General features: G+C 45.1%; 1 protein-coding gene across 2 annotated transcripts in view; it reads left to right on the top strand.

Moving 5' to 3' along the window:
- BLM (BLM RecQ like helicase) overlaps positions 1-24,184 on the top strand; it is a 73,668-nt gene that overhangs the window by 5,048 nt on the left and 44,436 nt on the right. For both annotated transcript variants that reach the window (XM_088452829.1, XM_088452828.1), the window contains exons 2-8: positions 7,790-7,888; positions 9,111-9,700; positions 10,601-10,760; positions 10,995-11,083; positions 11,163-11,292; positions 11,505-12,148; positions 15,047-15,235. In XM_088452829.1, the coding sequence (XP_088308955.1) occupies positions 7,791-7,888; positions 9,111-9,700; positions 10,601-10,760; positions 10,995-11,083; positions 11,163-11,292; positions 11,505-12,148; positions 15,047-15,235 (1,900 nt within the window). In that variant the 5' untranslated portion in view covers position 7,790. The remainder of the gene's footprint in view (positions 1-7,789; positions 7,889-9,110; positions 9,701-10,600; positions 10,761-10,994; positions 11,084-11,162; positions 11,293-11,504; positions 12,149-15,046; positions 15,236-24,184) is intronic.

Genomic DNA, 24,184 nt, shown 5'->3' with positions numbered 1-24,184 from the left:
GGACATTTCCTGTGTTCCTTCCTACGGAAGGAACAGGGAAATGTCTCCTCCCCTGGGGGCGGAGCGCGGATGTCGGGCTATACACTGTGAGATTTCTCTCACAGTGTATGCCGCGGACATCTGCGGCTGGCAGCTGGCCTAATAAAATGTCTGTCGGTCTGACAGACATTTTATCTTGCCGTGTATGCCCAGCATAAGGAATGATATTGTAATTACCTTGTCGTAGATGTTGTTCAACTGTTTTTTAACTGTTATATAAATTACACTTTGTGTTATAACACACCTAGTGCTTATAATACACGACTGCCAACGTCATCCACGGCTGCCTCTATACTGATTCTAAACTTAAAGAAAGCCTGATTGAGACATGCTACAGCTGAGCACAAATGCTAACTAAATTATACAGGCCTTATACATGGTCTGTAGGTCAAGCAAGACAGTATGCAATGACAGTATATACTATATGCACGGCAGTGTCTAGGTACCCTTCGTGGAGAGGACCCTGACGTCATCAGCTACTGTCCAACATCATTCCGTACCATCCACGTGGACATAGAGGGGGAATATAATCTTGTGGCGAGCATAACGACCCACCGTGCCCAGAGCGTGGCGAGCGGACAAGTTTCTTCTCTAGGCGGACTTTATGGGAATGGAGTCTTACTTCCATCCTCACTGCACGTCACTTCCAGGTCCCTAGCGCGAAGGGGAAATAAGCTCAACCCTATATGTACAGCACTGTGCACGTGCTGCAGTTATTATACAGGCGTTCTTATACACGATCTGTAGGTCAGCCAGACAGTATGCAGTCCCATTATTGTTATATACTATATGCACAGCACAGAATCCACACGCCAAGTAGTATAACGCTACAATTCCAGGTGTTGATAATGCATATAAAAGATCTTAATACCTGCTGCAAGTAATTTAGGGTCTAGTTAGGACCCAGGAGATCCACAATCTCTAGAAAGTATATAATGAAAGCAATAATCACTGCGCTGGTGTTAATTGTTCTTTCTACTTCAGGGTCCATAGGGGGTCCACAGGGTTGACCTTGGGGTATAGGTTGGGGAACCAAATCCGGGCACCACACAGTAAAAGCTTTCAGCTCCCAGGATGCACTGGGTCCACTCTCCCGATAACCCCCCCCCCCCCAGCCAGAGGCACCTCAGTTTAAGTTGGTGCCCGGCCGGAGTCGGGTCACCGTTAGTGCAGTGGGGGCTGATTAGCAGCCCCTAAGCTTTATTTTTTTCTAAGAACAAAGTTTTTATTTTTTACTTTGGACTTTTAGAGCAGCAGCGACGGACTGTCCATAGGATGTCCAAGCTGCTGCTCCGTCACCCTGCCGGCGCTGAGACGCCAGTACAGATCTGGGGATCTCAGCGGGACCCCAGAATCTGTACTAGCCGGACTGTGCGGGCGCCCAGGGCTGCTGCCGGATCCACGGGGAGCAGTCCTGTACCTCCGGTCTGAGGACAGACCGGAGGCGCCGGCAGTGGCGGCGAGCCCCCCCATACCCCGTGTGTCCACTAGACCACCAGGGACTTAGCGATCGGCGCTAGGAGTTGGCGTCCCGGGGGTTAATAGCCGGCCAGGGGAGGAAGCTTTCTCTGTCACAGCGGCTCCTCCCCTCAGCTCAGCACGCCTTTCAGTGTCTAAAGTCTGGCGTCGCTGAGCTGCTTCCTTCGCGTGCCGCGCTGCTTCTGAGGTCTCCAGCGGCCATCTTCTCTGTGGTGCAGCAGCAGATCTCCGGAGATAGCGTTTGGCTCAGTCCCCCTGCGTACCTCACCATTAGGTGAGTGTACACAGCGCTACAGCCTTCCCAGACACTGAATCTGGGCAGTTGAATGTAGCGACATAGTGCAGAATATATATGTCTGCATTGTATGTGACTTATGCTAGCGCTGACTGTCTGTACTTTATTCTTTCACCTGTCAGTGTATATCTATCCCTTTTTCTTTACAATCTGCCCTAATACAGCTGTACTTAGGGTGGTTCTGAGACCTCACATATAATATACTCGTTAATAGTTGTGAGGTTTGTCACATACTGTTGCGTGCTGAACGTTGCCATATTTTAGGTGGAACTGTGTGTTGCATACGCTGAAAATGGGTCCCTGCAGCTAATTTTAGCATCAGTCAGGACCAGTATAGCGCTGCTTGATATTTCCGCCAAGATGGTTGGTCAGATAGGTCTGCCAAGGAGAGCGTGATACTGCACCCATTTTTACTATCCTGCAAGTCATGTGCTGCAGGTGTTAGTGCGGAGGATTTGACTCATAAAGGGTTATATATGCGGCGCCATCTGGTGCTGGGCCCCTTTACACGACCCCCTTGGGCGGTCTGTTTCTTGGGATCGTCTCAATTGCGGATCGCCGGGCCGGCACCTTTTGTTGTAACTCACTTGGGGTTACTTCTCCATACTGCCCTTTTCAACTCAGGGTATCTCGCAGTTTCTTGCACTCTACTCTTGTGACACAGACTATCGCTCCTTACAGGGGTTTTTTCAATGAATTCCCTCTGGTGCCACAACGGTCTGTCATTCCCCTTGCAAGAATTACCACAACAGCCACCCTGGGTGGATGTCGTTTTTCTACGAAACGCAAAATGGCGTGGTATACGCCCTGTGGTTACTATCCAGTTGGCTCTGCCGTGAACTGGATGCTGTTTTGGGCTCTTACACGGGGGGGAGCCTATTTCAAGTATTTTTATCCATGCTTTGGGGCGGGTAGTCAGATCCATTCTGGTTAGAGAGAATGTTGATCCTGCACCTGTATCATACACCCTCAGTCTAACGGGCCTTCGGGTTTCCTGTTTCTGACTAGCGGATGGATCGCATGGCGGGACTCTGGCTGTCACTAGATACGAAGTATCACAACAGCGATTTGGCCTCCGGTCCCAAATTCCCTGAGGGTCATCACGAGCCCCTCCTGGGGTGGATCGGCATGTTACTCGTCTGATTACAGACGTTACTATGCCTTATATTCCTGCGTGGTCGGATTCTACGGATCCGTAGGTGGTAACTCTGCCTGAAATCAGTATACTCGCTTTCAGGGACTGTTACCCGTCCTTCCATGGCTATAGCATGGTTGGTTGATACTATTGCATACTGTGCTGATTCATTTGTGAAATTTTTTCCCCTCCATCACGTCTGGGGTTCAAATGTCTTTGGTCGCTCACATACTGTATGCTGTTGTCGTATGTGGTTGGATACCAGTCTCCTAATTTTCAGAGTTCCGTCTGCGACTGTAACCGCTGTACTACCCTATGCAGATACCATCTATAGGGAAGATCTTGTTTGGTCCTGACCTTGACAAGATTGTAGTTTTACTAACGACACGTTTACAGCCTTCAGCTACTCTCACTACAGGGCCTCAGACTAAATCTGTTACGTCTTTTGGTCCTCACAGTCAGCCTAAAGGCCTGTTTCTTCTTAGGCTGTCGGCCTCTACAAGGGCCGCCATATCCAGTACTGAGCAGACCTGGACTTCCAGCCAACCCTGCTTCTGAACCTAAGGATTATTCTTCAGCCTAACGGGACAGGTCTACAACTGGGGGATTCCAGAGTGAGCTACTGACTTTCTCAGTGCGCCCACTGCTGGTGTCAGTTCGCCATGGCTGCATAGGTAGGAGTGGTACTCTCTCACGGGTACGCCCTCTCATTGCTCAGGCGGCCTCTTTACAGGTGGTGGTGCGCAGGCCCTTCTTCAGACCCGAACAGGGCCTTACATATCCAGAAAGCTATACAGTCTTTGCGGTAAGCAGAGCTAGTTAGGCCATCCCCACTATCTCAACGAGGGACTGGTTGTTCTGCTTTCTTTCTGGTGCAGTGGCTGAATGGTCCTCTTTGGCCTATTCTCTGTTTCAATTCCCTGAACCAGTTTCTAAGGGTACCTGGGCTCAGGAGGAAACTCCTATGCTCCATCATCCGATGTTTGGATCCTGGCTTCATGGTATCCCTGGATAGGCAGGACGCGTGCCTACGGGTACATATAGAGACCTCTCATCAGCAGGGGCTCAGGTTTGCTGTGCCACAGCAACACTTGCAATTTTTCAGGCACTGCCTTTTGGGACTGTCCTCAGCCCCACAGGGGTTTACCAGCTTTATGGATTTTCTACAGTTCACCGGTTCAGTATATCCGACTGCTCCAGTATCTGGATGGCCTCCTGCTCTTAGCAGGATGACCGAGGTACTCTACAGCCAGGTCAGAATAACCGTGGCTTCTTCGCGGCGCAGATGTTAGTCATTGGGGGAAAAAGTCCTCCATGCATCCCTCTCAGGGCATTCTTCATCTGGGAGCCCTGCTGGATTCTCAGAAATCTGAGAATTCTTTTGGCATAAGACAGGATCTCCACTCCTTGACTAGGAGTATGCGGATGTCTATGTAGTCGACATATGTCAGTACACTCTGGGATGCGTGGTCAAATATCCTGAGTGTCTGCTTTTGGATGGGTGGAATGGGCTTAGTTCTATTCCAGGCCTTTCCATAATTGGCTCCTCTCCAGATGGAACAAGTTTTTTCCGTCGGATCACTGTTCAAACGACGATGCTCTCTCCGGAGGCGAGTCGCTCTCTGTCCGGGTGGCTATGGCCATCTCGTCCAGGGTATTATTTTGCTACGAACAGTGTCTGGTTCGCATTCGTTTCAGTACAGTTGGACGTCTATCGATTCCGCCCTACCAATTAACTTGTCGGAACTTTAGGCTGTCTTGGGCCTTCCCTGGCATTACACGTATTTCAGGGTAAACCTCAAAAGGGTCAGTCCGACAGTGTTACGACAGTGCCTTCCATCTTGGCAACACTGTTCGTTGGGTGGCAATGACAGAATTGTCTCACATTCTGACATGGGCCGAGGGTCTCCTCCAGGCCATCTCTACAGCGTTCAGTCTAGGAGCTCTCCATTGGGAAGCGGGCTTCCTCAGCCGTCACGAGGTGCATCCCGGGGACTAGTCTCTTCTCCAAGAGAGGTTTTGTCTCCTGGTAAGCAGAGGGGGCCTCCCTGAGGTGATCCTCATGGCCTTCTGACTTTATCACACACTACCGGTGTTACGGTCCAGCACTAGGGGTTTTGAAGCAACCTTCAATGACTTTGTCGGTGAAGTGGTTCTTCCACTTTGTGTACCTGGGTCCTCTGGTCTCCTTTCTTCCTCGAGGTCTTCGGAAGCCTCATTTGAGACATTTGGTGGCTTCTGATTGCCCCAGATGTCAGGGGTACTTGAATTTTCGGAATTTCCCCACCGATACTCCTATCCGGACCTGTTGTCTCAGGGTCCTTGTGAAGCCCTGGACCTGGATCGTTTGTCTTTGACTACGTCCCTATGGGGGTCCTACGGCTTCCCTGGCTTTGTCATCAGAGCACATAGATCAGCTTTTGCTGGGACCTTCCACAGACTGTGGCAGGCTTAATTCTTATGGTATCGTACCTATCACTATGATCCTTCGGCGTTCAGGATTTCCAGATATTCTGGCATTCCTTCCGGCTGGCTTGGGTCTCACCCTCCGCTTGGCCTTCCTGACAGTGCGGAACTCTACACTGTCAGTATGGTTAAGATGTGGAATTGCTCCACTCTGGTATCCAGTTCATCCTTCAGAGTGTTTTCTGGATTATGCTGCCATTTATCCCCCCTAGGGGCTCCTTGGGAGTTAGTAGTGGTTCTTCGTTCCCTCCGGGGACCGTCAATGGAACCACTGGATGTGATAGCCACTACATGGTCTATTGCTTAGGCTGTCTCTCTTATGGCGTTTATATCCGACAGGTGAGTGTCGGAATTGGGCGTGTTCTCAGGTGGCTCCCTCTTCTGGATGGTATTATGTCAGGGTGTGAGTTGCACTCGCCCTGTGTTTCTTCCTAAAGTGGTTTTTAGGTTCCATATTATTCTGGAACTTGGTGTACGGCCATTCAGTCTCCAGTCCTCTTGGCTGGTGTGGCCTCATTGACTGCGGTCCGGCCTCTTTGGATTTATGATCCGTTCAAGTTCCTTAAGGAAATCGGACTCCTTATTTGTGGTCTAAGATGTCTGGTTTTCACAGGAAGGGATGGCCGGACTATAACCAGTTGTTGGCTGGATGGCTTCGTATGTCTTCCTCAGGGGCCTACCCATGGGTAGGCCTTTCTGTTGTTCATGCTTGTTTTTCTCGGGCCAACCCTCGTGGGCGGCTCGCTGTGGCGCCTCGGCTGTTCTGCCTTACTATGTGGCCACGTGGTCTTCTGTCCACACCTTTTTAAGGTTCTAGGCATTGGTTTTCCTTTGCCTCTCAGGATGCTTCCTTGTGGGCGACTGATTCTCCTCTCAGCACAGGAGCGTCCCCACCCTGGGTTGAACTGCTTTGGGACATCCCCAAGGTCAACCCTGTGGACCCCCTATGGGCCCTGAAGTAGAAAACAAGAGATATGATAAGAACTTACCTTTGTTATCTCTGTTTCTACGAAGTCCATAGGGTCCACAGGGCGCCCGCCCTGACGCACCTGGCTTTATATGGGCTGTGTTACTGGTCACCGGTTTCCCGTCTCCTTTTCTGTGAGTGTGGTTCTTGAGTGTTCCAGTTTTCTCTCTCTCTCTCTTTCTTTCCTCCTCCGGCCTTTGGCTACTTACAAACTGAGGTGCCTCTGGCTGGGGGGGGCGGGGTTATAGGGAGAGTGGACCCAGTGCATCCTGGGAGCTGAAAGCTTTAACTGCGTGGTGCCCATATTTGGTTCCCCAACCTATACCCCAAGGTCAACCCTGTGGACCCTATGGACTTCGTAGAAACAGAGATAACAAAGGTAAGTTCTTACCATATCTCTTGTTATAATCCAATGATTCCACAATAATATGGTAAAAGTCTGCTCTCTATTATGCAAACAGGAGGCTGGTTTCAGTTACACCCTATGGGTTTTATTCAAACACAAAAATAAATACATACACATTTATGTGAATTTTTAAATTCACATAAATGACAGCAATAATCTCATGAGATAATTTGCATTTAATTGTATAAAGACATATAATATAAAGTAAAAAAATCTTTGGACACTGTTGCAATAACCAGTTCTTTAGGCTCTCTAAAAAATCACATATCACATAAGATCTTTGTAATTAGTAGCAAGTTTGCAATGCGATTGTTAGTGTGTCAGGTTTAAAAGCAAGTGGCAGAAATGTTGCTTTTTAAATTCATCAAGCAAGTCTGGCAAGCTGGCCAGTTAGTATGCAGTTATTGATGGCCTTTATGATACTGGCGTCCCAGTATAAATATAGTTTCTACCACCCGGTAGATCGCTAGTTATATGTTAAATTATCTCTGTCTCTGTGGGCCAGAATGAGCTGGTGTACTCTTGTTGGTTATTATCCATTGTGCTAGCGTGGCCACGCTGCAGGGAACCGTGTGCTGGGTACTCTGCTACTGTTTGGAGCGATGGCTGGAGGTGCTGCCGCGGCTGATGTAGATGTACGGCTGCTGCCGGGTGATGATGCGCGATCTCTCTGGGTGGAAAACCAATCAGGTGACCGGAGCCGTAGTAGTAGAGGGGGGTTCGCAATCAATGCGTTTCGTCCCGTAGGATGCCGGGACTTTCTCACATTTTAGGTTTCCTGCTCCCTCACGTAGACTGACAGCATATATCATGTTCTTTCCCTGTCCTAGTTACACCTAATGACAAGTTTGCCAACATTCATTGTTTTGTCAACCTGCTCTAGTTGCCTCCATCGCCTGCTGCATTCCTTGTTTTTTGCACATGTCGCTGATGGCCGACCTCTGCATGGGGGTGATCTAATGCTTCATTATTCATTACCTCTGCTGTTCCGTCTCTTCACAGTATGGCCGCTCTGCCGCAAAACAATCTCCAGAAGCAGCTGGAACTGTTCTCTACTAAGGGGGCTGGGAACAAGCTCTCACTCCATAAGTCTAAACCGAGGTGAGTGTAATCTTGTTATAATAAAGTGGAGATTTATCCTCCATTGCCAGTGCTGCGCTCAGCTATCATATGCTGATTACCCCTCCTCTTGCTGTCAACATCAGATTTGGGAAGGGACAGTGTATAACCCCTTTAGAGAGTGTAATTGTTTTATGGTGTACCTATCACCACTATGTCTCAATGGTTGTGTAGAGGAGATGGGTGTAGTTTAAGAAATTACCAATAAAAGTCTTATTGAGCAGTTGTTCTTTTCTTTCCTGAAGAATTATGTTTTCACAAACTTCTATAACTCATAGTATTGTCATGGTTTGAATACTACGTAATACTTCTAAATAAGACGTAACTAGGAAATCATAAATACTTACGCGTGCAATGCATTGTATAACGATAGCTTAAGCTTTATGTATACCGGTTTCCTTTCTATCCACAATTAATTCCATTGGCTAAGCAGTAGCACAAAGTTTTTATCCAAGTTCAACCACTTAGAAGATAGTTAAAAGTGGGAAATGTTTACAAATTCTGTTCTTCAGCGTTGTACTAAACTGTACATTCAGCAGCATTACATGGTGAGCTATTGGAGAAAAGCTTCGTTCTTGAATTCTGAAATCTGTTTGCTCTCCATGGGCTCGATGCTTGAATAGCCCCGGGAGGGAGCTCCCGGAGCTATTCAATGCACCGTGTTGTTTGGTCCGACAGTGCCAGTTAAGTCCGGAGGATGCCGGCTCCCGCGACTTAACTAGGGTGTTTAGTTGCGAGAACCAGCGCTCTCCAACGAAAGTGCCGGCCACACGGCTGTTGGCACCGCACTAAGCAGGAAAACAGCCGCGCAGCCGGCACTTTTGTTGGATATACCCTGGCACCCTCAGGGGGTGCGAGAAGAAATCCTTTAGTCGGACCAAACAGCTCGCTGAATTGAATAGCTCCAGGAGCTCCCTCCCAGGGCTATTCAGCATCACACTGATTTGAATTTCAATGCATGTCTGACTCCATGCCATATCTTAGAGGATCCCAAACTCTGCCACTAACAGTCTAGGTTTTAAGGATATCGTTCCTTGAGCACAGGTGACTTAATTAGTACCTCATACAATTTGATTTAACGATCTGGACTTAAGCATGGATATCCTTAGCACTTGGACTGTAATGGCAGAGTTTGCCATATAATAACCCTATAGTGTCTGGCTCTCATATGTAACATTTAGCTGTTTTTATTTTTTCTCTACAGTGTTTTTACGTTTAAGAAGAGAAATTCTCCTGATGGACCTGTGTCAACTAGTGCAATTCAGACAAAGCAGCAATTGTCACTAAGAGATACAAATGTTAATATTGCACAAGGAGTGCAGACCTCAAAAAATCACCTAACATCTTCAAGCGCCCAGGAAAATAATATAGTCAAGGGAATCTTCACTCCAGTCTGTATACCATCTCCTGACATTTCTCCATCACTAATCTCTGAGAAACTTGTCCTGCAAAATGGCAACAAGAAGAGTGAGGATATCGCACAAGAAGACTCTTGTCCCCAAAAACCAGACTGCAATTCCTCTCTCAGCTCTGTCATCAGCCTGGGGGAATGGGACGATATGAATGATTTTGACACAGCCGAGTCTCCTCACAAGAGTCAGATCAGGAAATTGGGTAAAACCCCTCAGAAATACAACAAAGCACAAACTGTGGTATCTCCCAAATCTCTGTCCCTTGAAATTGCACCCTCCATAAATAAAGAGAATGTTAAGAACTCTAATGCAGATCAGTTTGTGGCTAAACCGGTGGCCAGTGTCCTTACTGAAGTTAGTATGGATTCTGTGGTGTGTGCAGGTCAGTTCTCTAACCAACGTACATTGACAATTGCTCTGTGATTTTATTACTGGGCACAATCGTTTTGGCTACGATGCACTGGTGTATGTACCATAGGTGCGACTGCTATGGGGCCTGGGCTGCCTCCGGGGCCTGGCCCTCCCCCTACGCTGCCAGGCCAGCCAGCTGTGCCTCCTTCAGCAGTGTGCTGCGCAGGGCAGGCACATCTGCTCTTCCGGTCAGCTTCCCTCTGACTGATTCTGGGAGGAGGTGTGGCTGTTATCCGGGGATGTCTTAGTAGGCTCAGCACGGCCACGCCTCCTCCCAGCATCAGTCAGTGAGGAGAGGCTGAGCCGACCCGGGAGAGGAGATGTATCTGCCCTGTGCGGCACACGCTGAAGGAAGACTACCATGGAGCAAAGGTAAATCGTGGAGGGGGGATTGGGAGTAGCAGCAGGGTAGCTAGCGGGGGGACCTTGGGGGCCCATGAAAAATTTTGCTATGCCCCCCCCAGGTCTCGCTGGATGGCTGTTATGGAGTATTTTGCCCACACACGATACTTGCCAAAGAGTCCTGTGGAATCACTTAAAGTTCATGTTATTGTTGAGCGATGGGCCCAGTTTTTCTTCCAATATACAGGCCTCTATTCTGGCATTAACTTGTCACTAAGTGCAGTACACACCCATGTAAGATGCATTGCCTATATTACGTGTATATTACCTTCTTGTTATGTTAGCAATATAAACATTTTTTTATGTTCTGTTTTAGAATTTAAATAGCAGCCAAATATTTTACAATTGAGAAATAATATATGCTATACATGATCAGTAACCTAGCATTGTGAGTTCTATTTGCCTCTTGCTAATTCCATTATCGTGTGATCATCCCTCTTTGCTATTTGAAATGTGTATTCTTTTTCAGATGAATGCACAATAGATGACAATGTAGAGATATATGATGGGGACCTTGATTCAGAAACCAAAGAAGAGATAATAGCTGAGGATGAGTTTGATGCTGATTTTATTCCGCCCTCTCCAACAGACAGCAGTGTGTCCTCTCCACCAGTGCTCAGAGGTATCTGGTAAGCAGAACGTGTTATATGGATGCGTATATCATGCTGTTATGAATAGTCTAAAGCAGGTGCCATTATGTTTTTAGTGTGATACTGGGCTGCACAGCGGTATGTGCCACCTCCATCACTACTGTAAGCAATTTCATTGATATTGAACGATCACAAATCACAACACCTCTGTGAAATTTTATTACTTGGTATAAGAAAGTTTTCAAGACTTTTTTATTTATTTTTTTATTTTAGTTCATCGAAGAAATTATCTGTTTCCTCTGGGACAGAAAAAGAGAATGCACCAGCAGTTCTGCCAGACAAGCGCATTTCCTCCTCATCAGGTAGGAAGCTGAAAAATGCTTAATAGTACCATCAAGCTTGGGGAAGAGGCAGGTTCATGTGTCCTTATGTTCTTTACAGCAGGCTGCGATGTGTCCCCTGAGCTCTGGACCATGATGTTGAAGATCTGTGACCTAGTCGATAGGATTCCATTGTCTGAGCTGCAGCTGCTGACTTGTGGGAAGGAGCTTCAGAAGCAGAGGGAAATGCGGTGCGTAAATGAGATGTGCTGGCAGATTGGCATCTTCCTTTCACATCAGAGGGAAACCTGTGACTTTCCAACTGTTACAGCTGGAAAGCCACAAGTAGCCTAGTCACGATGTAAATAATGACCTATATACTGTCTTTGCTTGTTGTTGTTTTTTTCCCCATCAAAGTGTATACTCTATGACCCATATTTATCTTGTGCTCTTATTTTTTCAGGCAACGTCTCTTGTCAAGTGACTCCGCATTACAATCTTTGGCTGTGGAAGTACCTGTGTTCTCCCCATGTACTAAGCTGCCATCTACCAAAATAAGTGATTCCGCACAGAGCTCTCTGTGTACCTCGACCACAGACACTTCATATCACGGACCATTGGGGAATGTTTATAGATTTAACTCGTTCGCTGCTACTGACAAGCTAAAACCAAAAAGCCATGAAAGTTCTGTGGATGTTGGCACCAAGTTTTTGCTCCAAACGCAACCCAAAACATCCTTTTCCTTTAAATTGTCTGACTCCACAATAAAAGATTCATTCAGTCTCCAGGACTCTGTTTTCACTGTTAGCCATTTCAACACACCGCACAACGAAAAACCAATTACTTCCAGCACATGTGCCAGACCCTCTGTTCATCCCCCAAAGACATTGGACAATGATGATGACCTGGACTTTAATATTGACAACTTTGACATTGAAGACTTTGATGATGATGTTCAGTGCCTAAACAGCCCCATAGCACCACCTGTTGGCAAAACTGCGCCATCACCATACCCCACAATACGGGAAGCACCATTATTTAAAAAGTTCAGCAGCACAGCTTCTTTAAAGACCCCTACTAGCACCTCTCATCCTTCTGGGTTGTCAGGTAAGCACTGCGAACTATAAAGTAACAAATGCTGAGTGATTGTTTCCCTTTTCAAAAGCCGGTCATGTCTGCCGCCATGTTAGGTGATGAACGGAGCTCATCATACCATAAACTCCTACTCTTATATTGGATACAAAGCACAAACAGAGCGCTATTGGTGCAGTATATTCAGGTAAATTAAATATATACCTCAGATACTACTGTATAGTTATATAGATAATCATGATTATTTGTATAATGTTGCAAAGCTTTTCAGGTTAATAGTGACAATACAGTCTGGATAAAATGTTAACCTTTATCAGGACCACATAGTGCTAGGAATAAACAGATGCTCTGATAAGCCACACATGTATAGAAAATTTTTTTTTTTCTTTTTTCTTTTTTAAGACCATTAATAAAAATCCTTCCAATGGAATAACATTGTATGTGTTTACCAATTGCAATGGTTTTTATTGTCTTATTAAAAAGTTTTTAAACCTACTGCGCATGTGCAGCATCTTCTGGCCTCTGAACTACGCAATCCCAATTAAAGGTTTCCAGCGGATCCACATAGTATTGTCACCGTTGGATCTGGGAAGCTTTGAGAGCTTAGCAAACACATAAGTCTCCTTAATTGTTTATTCAAGTACACAGCATTTGTTTTTTCATTCTAAATTTAATTTACCTGAATATACTATACCATTAGCACTTTTCCTTTGTGATTTGTAGCCAGTCGTTTAGATCTGTCCTTTGCAGGCTGAACACTTACAATAGGAGTAGCAGCTGCCTAGTATTATTTATACTTTACAATAGTTTCTTTATTTTTCAGTGTAATTGTGTAGGTGTTCTCGGTGGAACGAGATAAGATTCTTGGATACAAAGACGTTAATCAAGCCACACAAACAAATATGTTAAAAAGACATTATTACAAAGTAAAAGAAAAAGTAAATTATTAACACTTGTTTGTCAGATCATCTACTCAGAACATAAATGGTTTCATTCCCAGGAGCCCCTCCAACAACTTGGAGTTGGAACCTCGTACATCGAGCAATAGGCTGATTCTCTACTGACAAACTACAGCTTATATAGGAGAAAAACTCCTACATAAGCATTTTAACACTTATAAAGGTCATGTTTGGAACTATACATAAATATTAATAGACAGTAGGGGGCACTGTTACCTCAATTATGAATGTTGGAAATCTCAACAACAACTTGTTTTATGGTGTATGTATTCAGATTAACTGAAGGTAAGAGAATGTTGACTCAGGATTAAATATGTCTGGTCACATACAGTAACTAAACTGTGACCTTTTGTCCTTTCTTTCTGTTAAAAACACCTTTGCAATGTCTGACCACCTCCTAATGTCTGACCATTATCTAATGCCTGATACATTCATAATATCACTGCACACAACATGGCTATCAGCAACCATTTTCTGCACTCCCATTACAGTAGAAAAATTACTTTCCTGCAGTATCTGTAGCGCAGTGATTGTCAAAATATAGATTGCATATATTATTGCAATAAATACTGAATTAACTGATATGATGGAGCTACTCCGAACCAAGGCCAAGATTAAATCCCTCTGCCAACTATATATTATTATCTATCTAAAAGAAAAACATGTCCGCATCCTCTAACAAGCCTCCAAGAGGGTCTATGCCAGGAGCATTCAAAATGTGGCCCTCCAGCTGTTGTGAAACTACACATCCCAGCATGTACTGCCACAATTTTAGCATGCACTAATGGCAAAACTGTGACAGGGCATGCTGGGATGTGTAATTCCACAACACCTGAAGGGCCGCATGTTGAATATTACTGTTCTATGCTTTACACATAAATTTCATGTCTGTACAATAATTTAATAATTTAATTAATCCTATTGCTAGCAACGCTGGTAGTAATAACCCATTAAGGGGTGTAACTACCACCAGCCACATTTTTAAAGTGTTTGTGTGTTGATAATTACGCCCAAACACGCATTTATTTCTAGTTGGGGTGCTTGGACAGAGCTTCCTGGAAAAAAAAAAGCCTCTATTAGGGAATGGTCAAAGCAAGGTGATAGCTGTGCATGTGCAATATGCTCGCCAGCGGCTGATCAGGCTGCGTATGCGTCAGTGAGAGCCGGCGGAAATGGAAAATACGTGTAAGATTAACCTAGTGTTCCCGCTAGGCTGTTTTAGCGGGGCGCGGCGCCCTGCCCTCCTTCTGGAGGGCAAAAAGCACCCTGCCCTCCAGGAGGAGGGCAAAAAGCGCCCTGCCCTAACAGCCTGCGGGAGCCGTTCTCACCCGCGGGACGCAGTGTCCCGCGGGTGGACAAACATGCGGTGACCCGGTCACCGCTGGGGAATAGACGCCGGGCGCATGCGCCCGGCGTCTATTCTCCCTTTCTGCAGCGCTTGGGGGCTGCCCGGCATGTCCGTAAGCGCCGGGCACGCCCCCAAGTATGACAAAAAGGGGGACGCGTCTTATAGACACGCCCCCTTTTCGTAACCAAGCCCCTTTTCGGACGCCCTGCCTGCCGCCGGAGCTAGAGGGAACACTATAACCTACTAGCTACTATGGGCTAATGCCATTCAAGTGTTGGGTAAATCTGGCAGTTTAGCCTAAATGTCTTCTCGTTAGCAATCCAAATTCATGTCACTGCTCAATGGCTCCGAATTTGGCATCTGACCATAATTGCCAACCCACTATGATTATGGAGGACATATAGTCGAAACCCATTTTAAATGCTGTCTGTATATCCTTTCCCTCTTCATTATGTTTTCTTTCTTCTTTCTTCCTCTCTTCATTTTTATCTTTTATATATAGATCTCTTGGGCAACCTGTCTGAAAAGATGGGACACTTGTCATTACGATAATGGTTTAATTTAAATTTGTCACCTGAACTTCTCCCTCTTGCATGCCTTATGTAGATTCCCTCTTAAAGCCACCAGTAGAGAACCCAGCTCACGAGCGTTTCCGGGGCTTCACCTTTCCCCACTCCAAAGAAATGATGAAGATTTTCCACAAAAAGTTTGGGTTACATCGCTTCCGTACCAACCAGCTGGAAGCTATAAATGCCTCCTTGTGTGGGGAGGACTGCTTCATTCTTATGCCAACAGGTAAGTCTTTAATGGTTGTGTCTGATGTCTTGGTGGAAGTATTTCTTGTAACATGTCTAGGGTATAGCTCACGCACATGATAACTATGTAAACTAGAGATTTTCAGCCCTAACTCAAAATAATGTTTTCTACTGTGTTAGGAAGTAGATGTGAATGAAATGCATTTAGTGGTCGTCTCTAGTACAAAGTGTGGAGGGTTGTTGTCAGTGATTTCATTGCATATGGACATATGTGCGAGGCTGTCGGCGTAATGCCATGCATGCCTGCGGTTTGGGTCACTTATCTTTGTCCCAGTCTATTCCTGAGCATACGCAGCTCACTGAACATCCTAGATGGGGTGAGTGTGAGTCACCTTCCTTTTACCTCTTCCAATGGATTATGAGAAAATTAATTTTGTTGTCTGAAGGCACTTGGCCAGGGGTCTTAAGTCTCCACAGGGACTCATTAACTGTCTTGGGCACAAGGGGTGGCGCAAAGTCAAAGCAGTGTTTGGTCTTGCTAAGGTTTCCTCCTCTTAAGACTAGATTTTACAGTCAACTTTATCTAAACCTTGGAAGTGTATGAGTCCTGCTGTGGCTCAGTCCTTAGAGGCATCAGACAACCAAGTGTCCCTCTCAGGTGGAAGGCGAAGTGGCTGAGGATTTAGACATTGAGGGCTATTCATTCTTCAACAAGGATTTTACTAGGTGGTATGGTGTAAATGATTTAGTGTGGTCTGTTCCGCAAACTTTAAAAATTCAGGACATCGAGGAGTCAGAGGTGCCTGACAATACACTGTTTAAATGGGAAAAAAAAAACATTAATTTCCTTTCCTTCAGTTGCAAGATTTCCTTTGTTCAATGTGGACCAAAACTGAACAGAGGCCTCAAGCAGGTTGTAAAATTTTATCCCACCCCCTAGTGAGGATACAGCTAAATGGGAATGCGGATTCCCCATAACACACTTGCCCATCATAACATCACTTTTCCAATCTCTAGTGCTACAGCCTTTGGTGATGAGATGTATAGAAAGCTCTGGATGCTGTTCTTATTGGGGCTAGACTTTCAGCTTCAGTAGTGTATGCATGTGTACACTGGTTCTCACCAGGGAGGCAAGCATGGAATCTTAGGGGGATATTTATTAAAGTGTGGTTTTATAGAAGTGGTGATGTTGCCCATAGCAACCAATCAGATTCTAACTATTATCTTCTAGAAGGTGCTAGATAAATAAGTAGAATCTGATTGGTTGTTATGGGCAACACTTGCAATTCTATAAACCCACACTTTAGCAAATATACCCCTTAGACTCACCAGTCCTTTCCTTTTTCAGGATATGTTTTATTTGTTCCAAAGCTGGATACAAACATTAGCCAGTTCTTTTCTGCCCATTAATATACCAGTAATGAGGGTGTAGATTTTGGTCTTTTTGGACACATCGTGTGGGCAATCATCTGCTGCTTATCGTGGAAAGCTTAGAGGGAAATGGTTTCTTACAACCTAGTGACCGGCTTGGAATGACAGGAAGTCTGCTCACCCAGGAGCACTGGTGGTGTAGGCCTGCTTTCTTCTCTTAGATTAGTGGTACAGTTCCACTTTGGATGCCTGGATGACTAGCATAGAAAATCAGGAATATATCCTAGATCTCCTAAAGTCTTCGTCCTGATGGCTTTCTTCCTGAAGACTTGGTTATTCATACATTTATCAGCGGTGGTCATCCCAATGCCAATAGAGCCGAAAGAAACAGAGCTTTATGCAAATCTCTCTTTGGTTCAAAAACCAGACTCCTTTCAATCCATTTTGAACACTATAATTCACATATAAATACCATTGCAATCATCTCAAATTAATATGTAAACGAAAAATTAAGAGCAAATGCATATGTGGACAATATATTCAAGGCTAATCAACCCAGCACATATGTCTTTTAGTACTTTCTACAAAAAATGAAGAAATTGATCACAGTGGCTCGGCACTTTTATTACCAACATAAGAAATCCTACAAGGATCTCAGAGTTTGGGGTTTGGAGAAGTTTAATTAGGGATACCTGGTGGTGACATTACCAATATTCTACTAAGAAAGGAAAGTGAGTGGACCTTCAGGTTAGGATCAGTATCACCAAATGGTATGAATGAATACATCAACTTTGGCACATTTCTTCCTACCTGATCATGTTAGGATCCTTGCGATAAGAGACTGTTTATGCAATAGTATTAATCCGACTGGTTTGATTGATGAGACTAAAGGTGCCCACCCACTAGACTATTAAGTTGAATGATGACGTTATCGTTCATAAATCGTTTGCAGAAATGTCTAAAACGACCAGCGATGCGTGCTCCCGCTGGTCGTTTAGACATCTATCATCGGGCAAACATGATGGACAACCTGACGATAATGTCAGGTTGAGCATCTTAGTAGATGATTGATGTTTCTACACTGAATGACTGCTTGTTCAGTGAAGGCACATCACAGACTGACAAACGACTGCACGATTACAATGTCGTAATCGTGCAGTCTTTTGCCTGTCTTCTAGTGGATGGGCACCATAATACTACAGCTATAGTCCTTTCCTAACATATCTATTATCACTGACTGAGGGATTATATGAATTAATATTTGCACATGCGATATTATTTACCAACACTGTTTCACTTCACTTTACTCACTTTGGTTTAGTATGATATTTTTTACTTCATGATTTCATTATTGTTTGATCACATTCAGTAACACAAGGTGTCACCAATATTACACATTCCATTTGGAGTTATTTACACACGTATATTTCTTCTTCATCCACTAGGGGGCACTGGAGTTTAAGACAGTGGGGTGTAGACGGTGGTAGAGTAGAGCCTGGCACTTTAAATAATTTAAAAGTGCGACAGGCTCCTCACCTTCTATGCCCCATCAGCCCCAGTTTTTAGAATGTGCCCGAGAGAGCCGGTAGCACATCAGGCTGTCCTACAGCCTTTTCATATATTTTTTTATTTAATCAGTTGGCTCTACTTTTTGGAGCTTTCCTGGTGTGTGGGTGCATTGTTCCAACATTGAGATTAGTGACACTATTCTACTAGAATCTGTTTGGGTTCTGGACTGAAGCGCTTCTTTGGGCTAGTTCACATCTTTACATTAAAGTGCGACAGTCACTATGTTCCACGCAGGGGACCTGGTGGGTTTTCCTGTTCAGTATCTGTTGATATTTAATCACATTGACAGGTACCTGACTGGTACCTTCATGGTTGTCCTAGTGCTCTAGCCTTGCTGTATGGGATGCTTCCCTACTGTATATTGGTAGCTCTCCCTGAGTGGCTGTTGCATCCGTGCTCTTTAACTGCTAGGGTATCCTGGTTGTTTCAGACTATGTTCGGGCCAGCAGTTGGTACTACTATGCACTTCGATCATGTTGGAAGTTGTCTGGAGTTTGTTGCTGTGGTTTCTTTTCAGCTGCAGGGTTTCAGTTGCTGTTTTATCCCACTGTTTTCAGAATGGGTTGTTCTGCTGTCTGACCCTCTGAAAGGGATTGTAGTCTCAATCCTCTCGAAGCCGCCTCTGCCTCATGCCCAGTGGGATCTCCACTCCTTGGAGACTTCTATGGTCTAACCTTCTGCTGGTTAACAACTTTGTAGTAGTTGGACCTCAAGACTGGTTCAGGGCAATTGTTTGGTCTTGACTTTTGCCTCCCTGTATACTCTTGTTCGGAGTCTCTGGACAGGATCAGCTCTGTATCTGTAGATTGGTATCGTTATACTTATATCTATGACTTATGTCCAGCAGTGCTGGGATTCTGCTGTCTGCGACTGTGGCAGCTTCCTGTTTCCGAATCTGGTACCGTTTTCTCGAGTTTTGTTCTTGGGTTACTGCCCTTCTATGGTTTCGGGTTGGGGTTCTCTGCTCTAAACAGTCCAGCTTGGTCTGTTTACAGTGTTCTGATGCTTCTCCTCTGCGGGTGTTTTCTCGCTAGCCGCTTTATTCCTTTCGATTTTTGCTGTAAGTCGTGGAATTTCTGTGACTGTTCAGCAAGGAGTTCTGATTTGTCTCCTGGCTCTAAGACACTTGATCCTCAGCTCTTGCCTTTCCATTGGGCCTCCGTTTCTGGGCGGTCCCTGTTTCGGTTTGGCCGAAAGGTCGGCAAGTTCTCCACGCTTCCCACCCGGGAGATTGGCTTTGGGACGTCCCCACTGTGTTGAACTCCAGTGTCCCCTAGTGGATGAAGGAAAAAAACAGGATTTTGGTACTTACCGATAAATCTTTCTCCGATTCCACAGGGGACACTGTTGGCATATGATTAGCAGCAGCACAGGTCCCTGAACTAATATTGTGTTACTTTCTTCTTTGATATATACCCTTCTTCTATATACTATCTAAGGGCACACTCATTGCAGATTTTCAGGGAAGGGTCCCGCAATATAAGTATATTGCAGGTCCCTTTCTGCTGATACAATACAACAGCAGATGCCCACTACACTTATTCTCCCCTCCGAGTGTGTTGTCAGTGTGCTCACTTATCATCCAATGCCGGACATAATGATATGCAGCAGCTGCTAGCCTCACATTCCTAAAGGTAGTTGCCTTTGTATCTCCTTGACCTCCTGTTTGTATAGTGATTTTTGAGTATGACATAGCGTAATGTCAAGTAGACAGTTTTTCACCCGCTTATAACTCTAATGAGCGATTTCTGCATTCTTTCTTGGAGGCCATAATCATACCTTTCTTAAGGGGTTTGACACTGTCCCCTTACCTCTGGAGAATGATAATATATAACAGAGGATACATTTTGATTTAATCCATAAGTAATAATATTTTTATATATGTATATTTGAATAGCATTGCTGAATCATGATGCGATTGTTTTCTGCGTAAACATCGTTAATATTTGTAATATGAAGTTGATGACTATTATCTTGCATGTGGAAACAAATAAAACAAAAAATGGTATGTACCAATTTAATCCCACAGAATGAGACCAATTTTTTAATATATTCTCTATTCTGCTTTCTTTTTTTATATACTATAATATGACTCTCATATAATAGGGCCATGACGGCCTTAATGTGTTTTTTGTATGTTCCTTATGTCAGTTCACTAACTTGTGTACTTTGTACTAATGTTAGTATTTGCAACATTTACATATTTAAGATTTTAATATTCCCAACCTAATGAATTAGACCATCTCCCATATATGTTCTTCCATTACTAACTCTCTGATTTATAGATCCATTTGATTAAAGCCAAACACAGGATGTTTTATAAGAACAAATAAAGATGTTCTCATATTTCTACACACAGCCGTTTTAGCAGCTGTGTGATTTGAGGACACAACTGTCCATTTTGGGCCTGATTAAGACCCACTCGCGGCTGTCCACTCGCAAGTGGGTCGATGGTGTGCACTGCGCATGCGCACGACGGAGGGAGCTCCGTCGTGCGCATGCGCGAGACGCGACGAGCGAAGGACTTTCCTTCGCTCGTTGTGTGTGATCAAAGGGGGCGTGCTGTCGATGTTGATTGACAGCACGCCCCCTTTGGTGGGCGTGCCGGGGGCGTGCCTGCCAGACGGAGGCGCTCCCAAGGGAACGCCTACCGTCAGAAGCCGGCCCCACTGACATCACTAGTGATGTCAGTGGGAGTGATTTTGGCTCTGATAGAGCCAGAATCACTCCTGGCCTTGCGGTTGAGAAACTCAACCGCAGGCTTCTGCTCGCACTGGCGATGGTCGCGATGGTCAAGGCCATCTCGACCATCATCCTGCACGCTCGTATAGGCTGTGGGTGGTGACCCACAGCTATACGAGCGTCCAGGAGGACGCTCCATATTTATGGAGGTGGGCCCTGATTCAGAGCGAGCGTTCTGGTCAGAGCGTCCGGCTCTGAATCAGGGCCTTTGTCTTTAAAGCGCTACACATGGGCTGGATAAGCCGTGGATCTCCATAGGCCTAAACACTTCACAGTCAACTATATGCATTGTGATTGGCCGATTACAGATACAAACAGAAGTATGGACAAACAGTGGAGACCTTTAGGCTGAGACTGTGAACAAGCCGCTATCGGCGAAACGCACTTCAGGCGTATCCGGGTCATGTGATGCGCACACGTGACCCAGGCTCTCCGGCTTCACGCAGCGGCATGCACCTACTACACTGACTGCCACACTTATATCCAATCTTCGGATTCATATCACTGGATCAGGTAAGTGACGCATACCCCATGCACTGCCTAGCACACCAGGGCAGATGGCCACGAACCCTTACAGCTTGATACATCCCCTGTCTATCATTATATTCCACTGCTGACTCCCTGCTCTAATATTCAGCCTATAAACCTAGTACTTCACTGGCAACATTAGAAGCAGGGAAGCCATTACTAGTAAATGGGAATTGATATTTCTTTTCTCACACATCTCCTTTATTTGTTAGATTAGCACAAGACGCTCAAGCTAAATTGCTGTTATCACGAGCACCTAGTGAATTATTACAATAGTAACACTGAAAAATGTGAGAATATATAATCTTTATCATAAATGTGGTCCATTTTAAATTTGTATTATCATTTTTTGTTGTCAATGGTGGATGCAGGCAGGATATATGTATTTCACCAGATATAAACTAAATTCTGAAACTAATGATTTATGGTTACAAACCTGTGTACTGGGTTGATTTGCCTGGAATTGATTGACTACATATGCATTTGGGATGATTGCAACTGCTACATATATGTGAACTACAATGTTAGAAAGTACTAAAGACATATGTGCTGGGTTGATTAACCTTGAATATATTGCTACATATGCATTTACTCTGAATTTTTCGTTTACATATTCATTTGAGATGATTGCATTGGTATTTATATGTGAATTATAGTGTTAAAATGTGCTCTTTTTGGTGATAAAAAATCAAATAACATGATTCTAAGACTGCCAATGAGTCGGCGATTGTTATAATTGGTGGTCGATGTACACCATTACCCCAAATTGATAATATTTTGCCTAGTTTTTTTCTTTTCTTTTTCTTTGAATACATATATGTGTATATTTGTGTTTATCTTACTCATCTTTTTATTAGAAATATTAAAAATTAAATTAAATTAGCCAATTCCTGTAACCCTACAAGTGTGCCCCCAAAAAGAGTAATTTTTTTATTTTCTTCCCCAATTGTTTATACATTATAAATTGACTTTGGGGAGCACCACAGACTTACCAGTAATAAGGTCCTTTTTTGACTGAAGTCATATGACAGCATGGAAACATGGTAAATATTTCATAATACCAATTTGTCTGTAGTAGGTTACATAGTGTTCACTCTAGCTCCGGCGGCAGGCAGGGCACCGGAGCTAGAGAGGGCGCGCGCCCGAAAAGGGGGCGTGTCTATAAGACGCGTCCCCTTTTCGTCATACTTGGGGGCGTGCCTGGCGCTTACGGACATGCCGGGCAGCCCCCAAGCGCTGCAGAAAGGGAGAATAGATGCGCATGCGCCCGGCGTCTATTCTCCGGCGGTGACCGGGACACTGCGTCCCGCGGGTGAGAACGGCACCCGCAGGCTGTGAGGGCAGGGCGCTTTTTGCCCTCCTCCTGGAGGGCAGGGTGCTTTTTGCCCTCCAGAAGGAGGGCAGGGCGCCGCGCCCCGCTGAAACAGCCTAGCGGGAACGCTATTACATATATACATTATTTCTCCTTCATCCACTAGGGGACACAGGAGCTCAAGACAGTGGGGTATAGACGGTGATAGAGTAGAGCCTGGCACTTTAAATAATTTAGAAGTGTGAATGGCCCCTCCCCCTCTATGCCCCATCAGCCCTAGTTTAGAAATTGTGCCTGAGAGAGGCGGTGGAGCTCCTGGCAAGGAGTCTGAAGTTAGGGAGTCTCTCTGCTAGCATAGCTACCGGCAGCCTTTTAAAAGGCACGCAATTTTGTGAAGGCGTTATATGTAATCAATGTATTTGTTCAATGCGCCCAACATACATGCACAATAATACGCGCACTGCACCATTATAAGTGTTGATGTATTCTCGATATGGATACACATCCATAATGGAACACACTCAAGTAAAGTAATAGAATGTGGTCCTGTTGTATGACCTTCATGTCTCCACTAACTATTCTGCTAGTTTTCTACTGCAACATCTCCAGGCCGAAGTCCGAGCGGTAGAGCATTGGGTCTTAGGCCACCGATGCTACTCTTTATACCTGACGAAGCAGGTTGCTGTGAGATGGAAAAGGTCGGTGACCTTGTACGTGGCGACCAGAGGGCTTCTGGTCGCTCACAGTTAAGCGGGCTTACCCCACTAATGCCTTTAACAATGCTACTGATAAGGCAACCTGATATTACCCAACCGTTCTTCTCCCTTCCGCACCCTAGCTGCTATTCTAGCAGTCTTTCGCCCTTTTGAGATACCTGTTAACATTAGTTGGCTCTACTTCTGGGAGCTTTCCTAGCGTGTGGGTTCATTGTTCCAGCGTAGTGATTAGTGACACTACTATACTAGAATCTGTTGGTATGCTATATTCTGGACTAACAGGTTTACAAAAACTTAGTGTGACAGTCACAGGTTTGGTTCCTATGATAGCAATGTTTCACGCAGGAGGCGTTGTTTGGTTTTACTGTCCTGTATCTGTTGATACTTTCATTACACTGGCAGTTACCTTCACGTGTGTTCTATGCTCTCACCTCGCTGTATAGGAGGCTTTTCTATTGGGTGGCTGTTGCGTCCGTGATTATTAACAGCTACTGTATCCCAGTTGTTTTCATACTTTGTTTGGGCCAGAAGCTGGTTCTGTCTACACGCTTCCATCACGTTGAAAGTATTTGTTGGGGTTGATTGGTTTTTTTCCAGGCACAGTGGTCATGGGTCTTCGCCTGGACTTGCTGAAGGGTTCCAGTTGCTGTTTTATCCCTCTGTTCCAGAATGAGTTGTCCTGCTTCCTTGAACCTTGGCAAGGACTTGTGGTCTCAGTCCTTTTGATGCCGTCTGTCTCATGCCCAGTGGG

Source organism: Taudactylus pleione, unplaced genomic scaffold (genome assembly GCF_031769625.1).
Source record: "Taudactylus pleione unplaced genomic scaffold, aTauple2 ptg000556l, whole genome shotgun sequence".
In the NCBI taxonomy this organism is placed as follows: Eukaryota; Metazoa; Chordata; class Amphibia; order Anura; family Myobatrachidae; genus Taudactylus; species Taudactylus pleione.
Note: the sequence above shows the minus strand (reverse complement) of the source record. Positions and strands in the feature narration are given on the sequence as shown.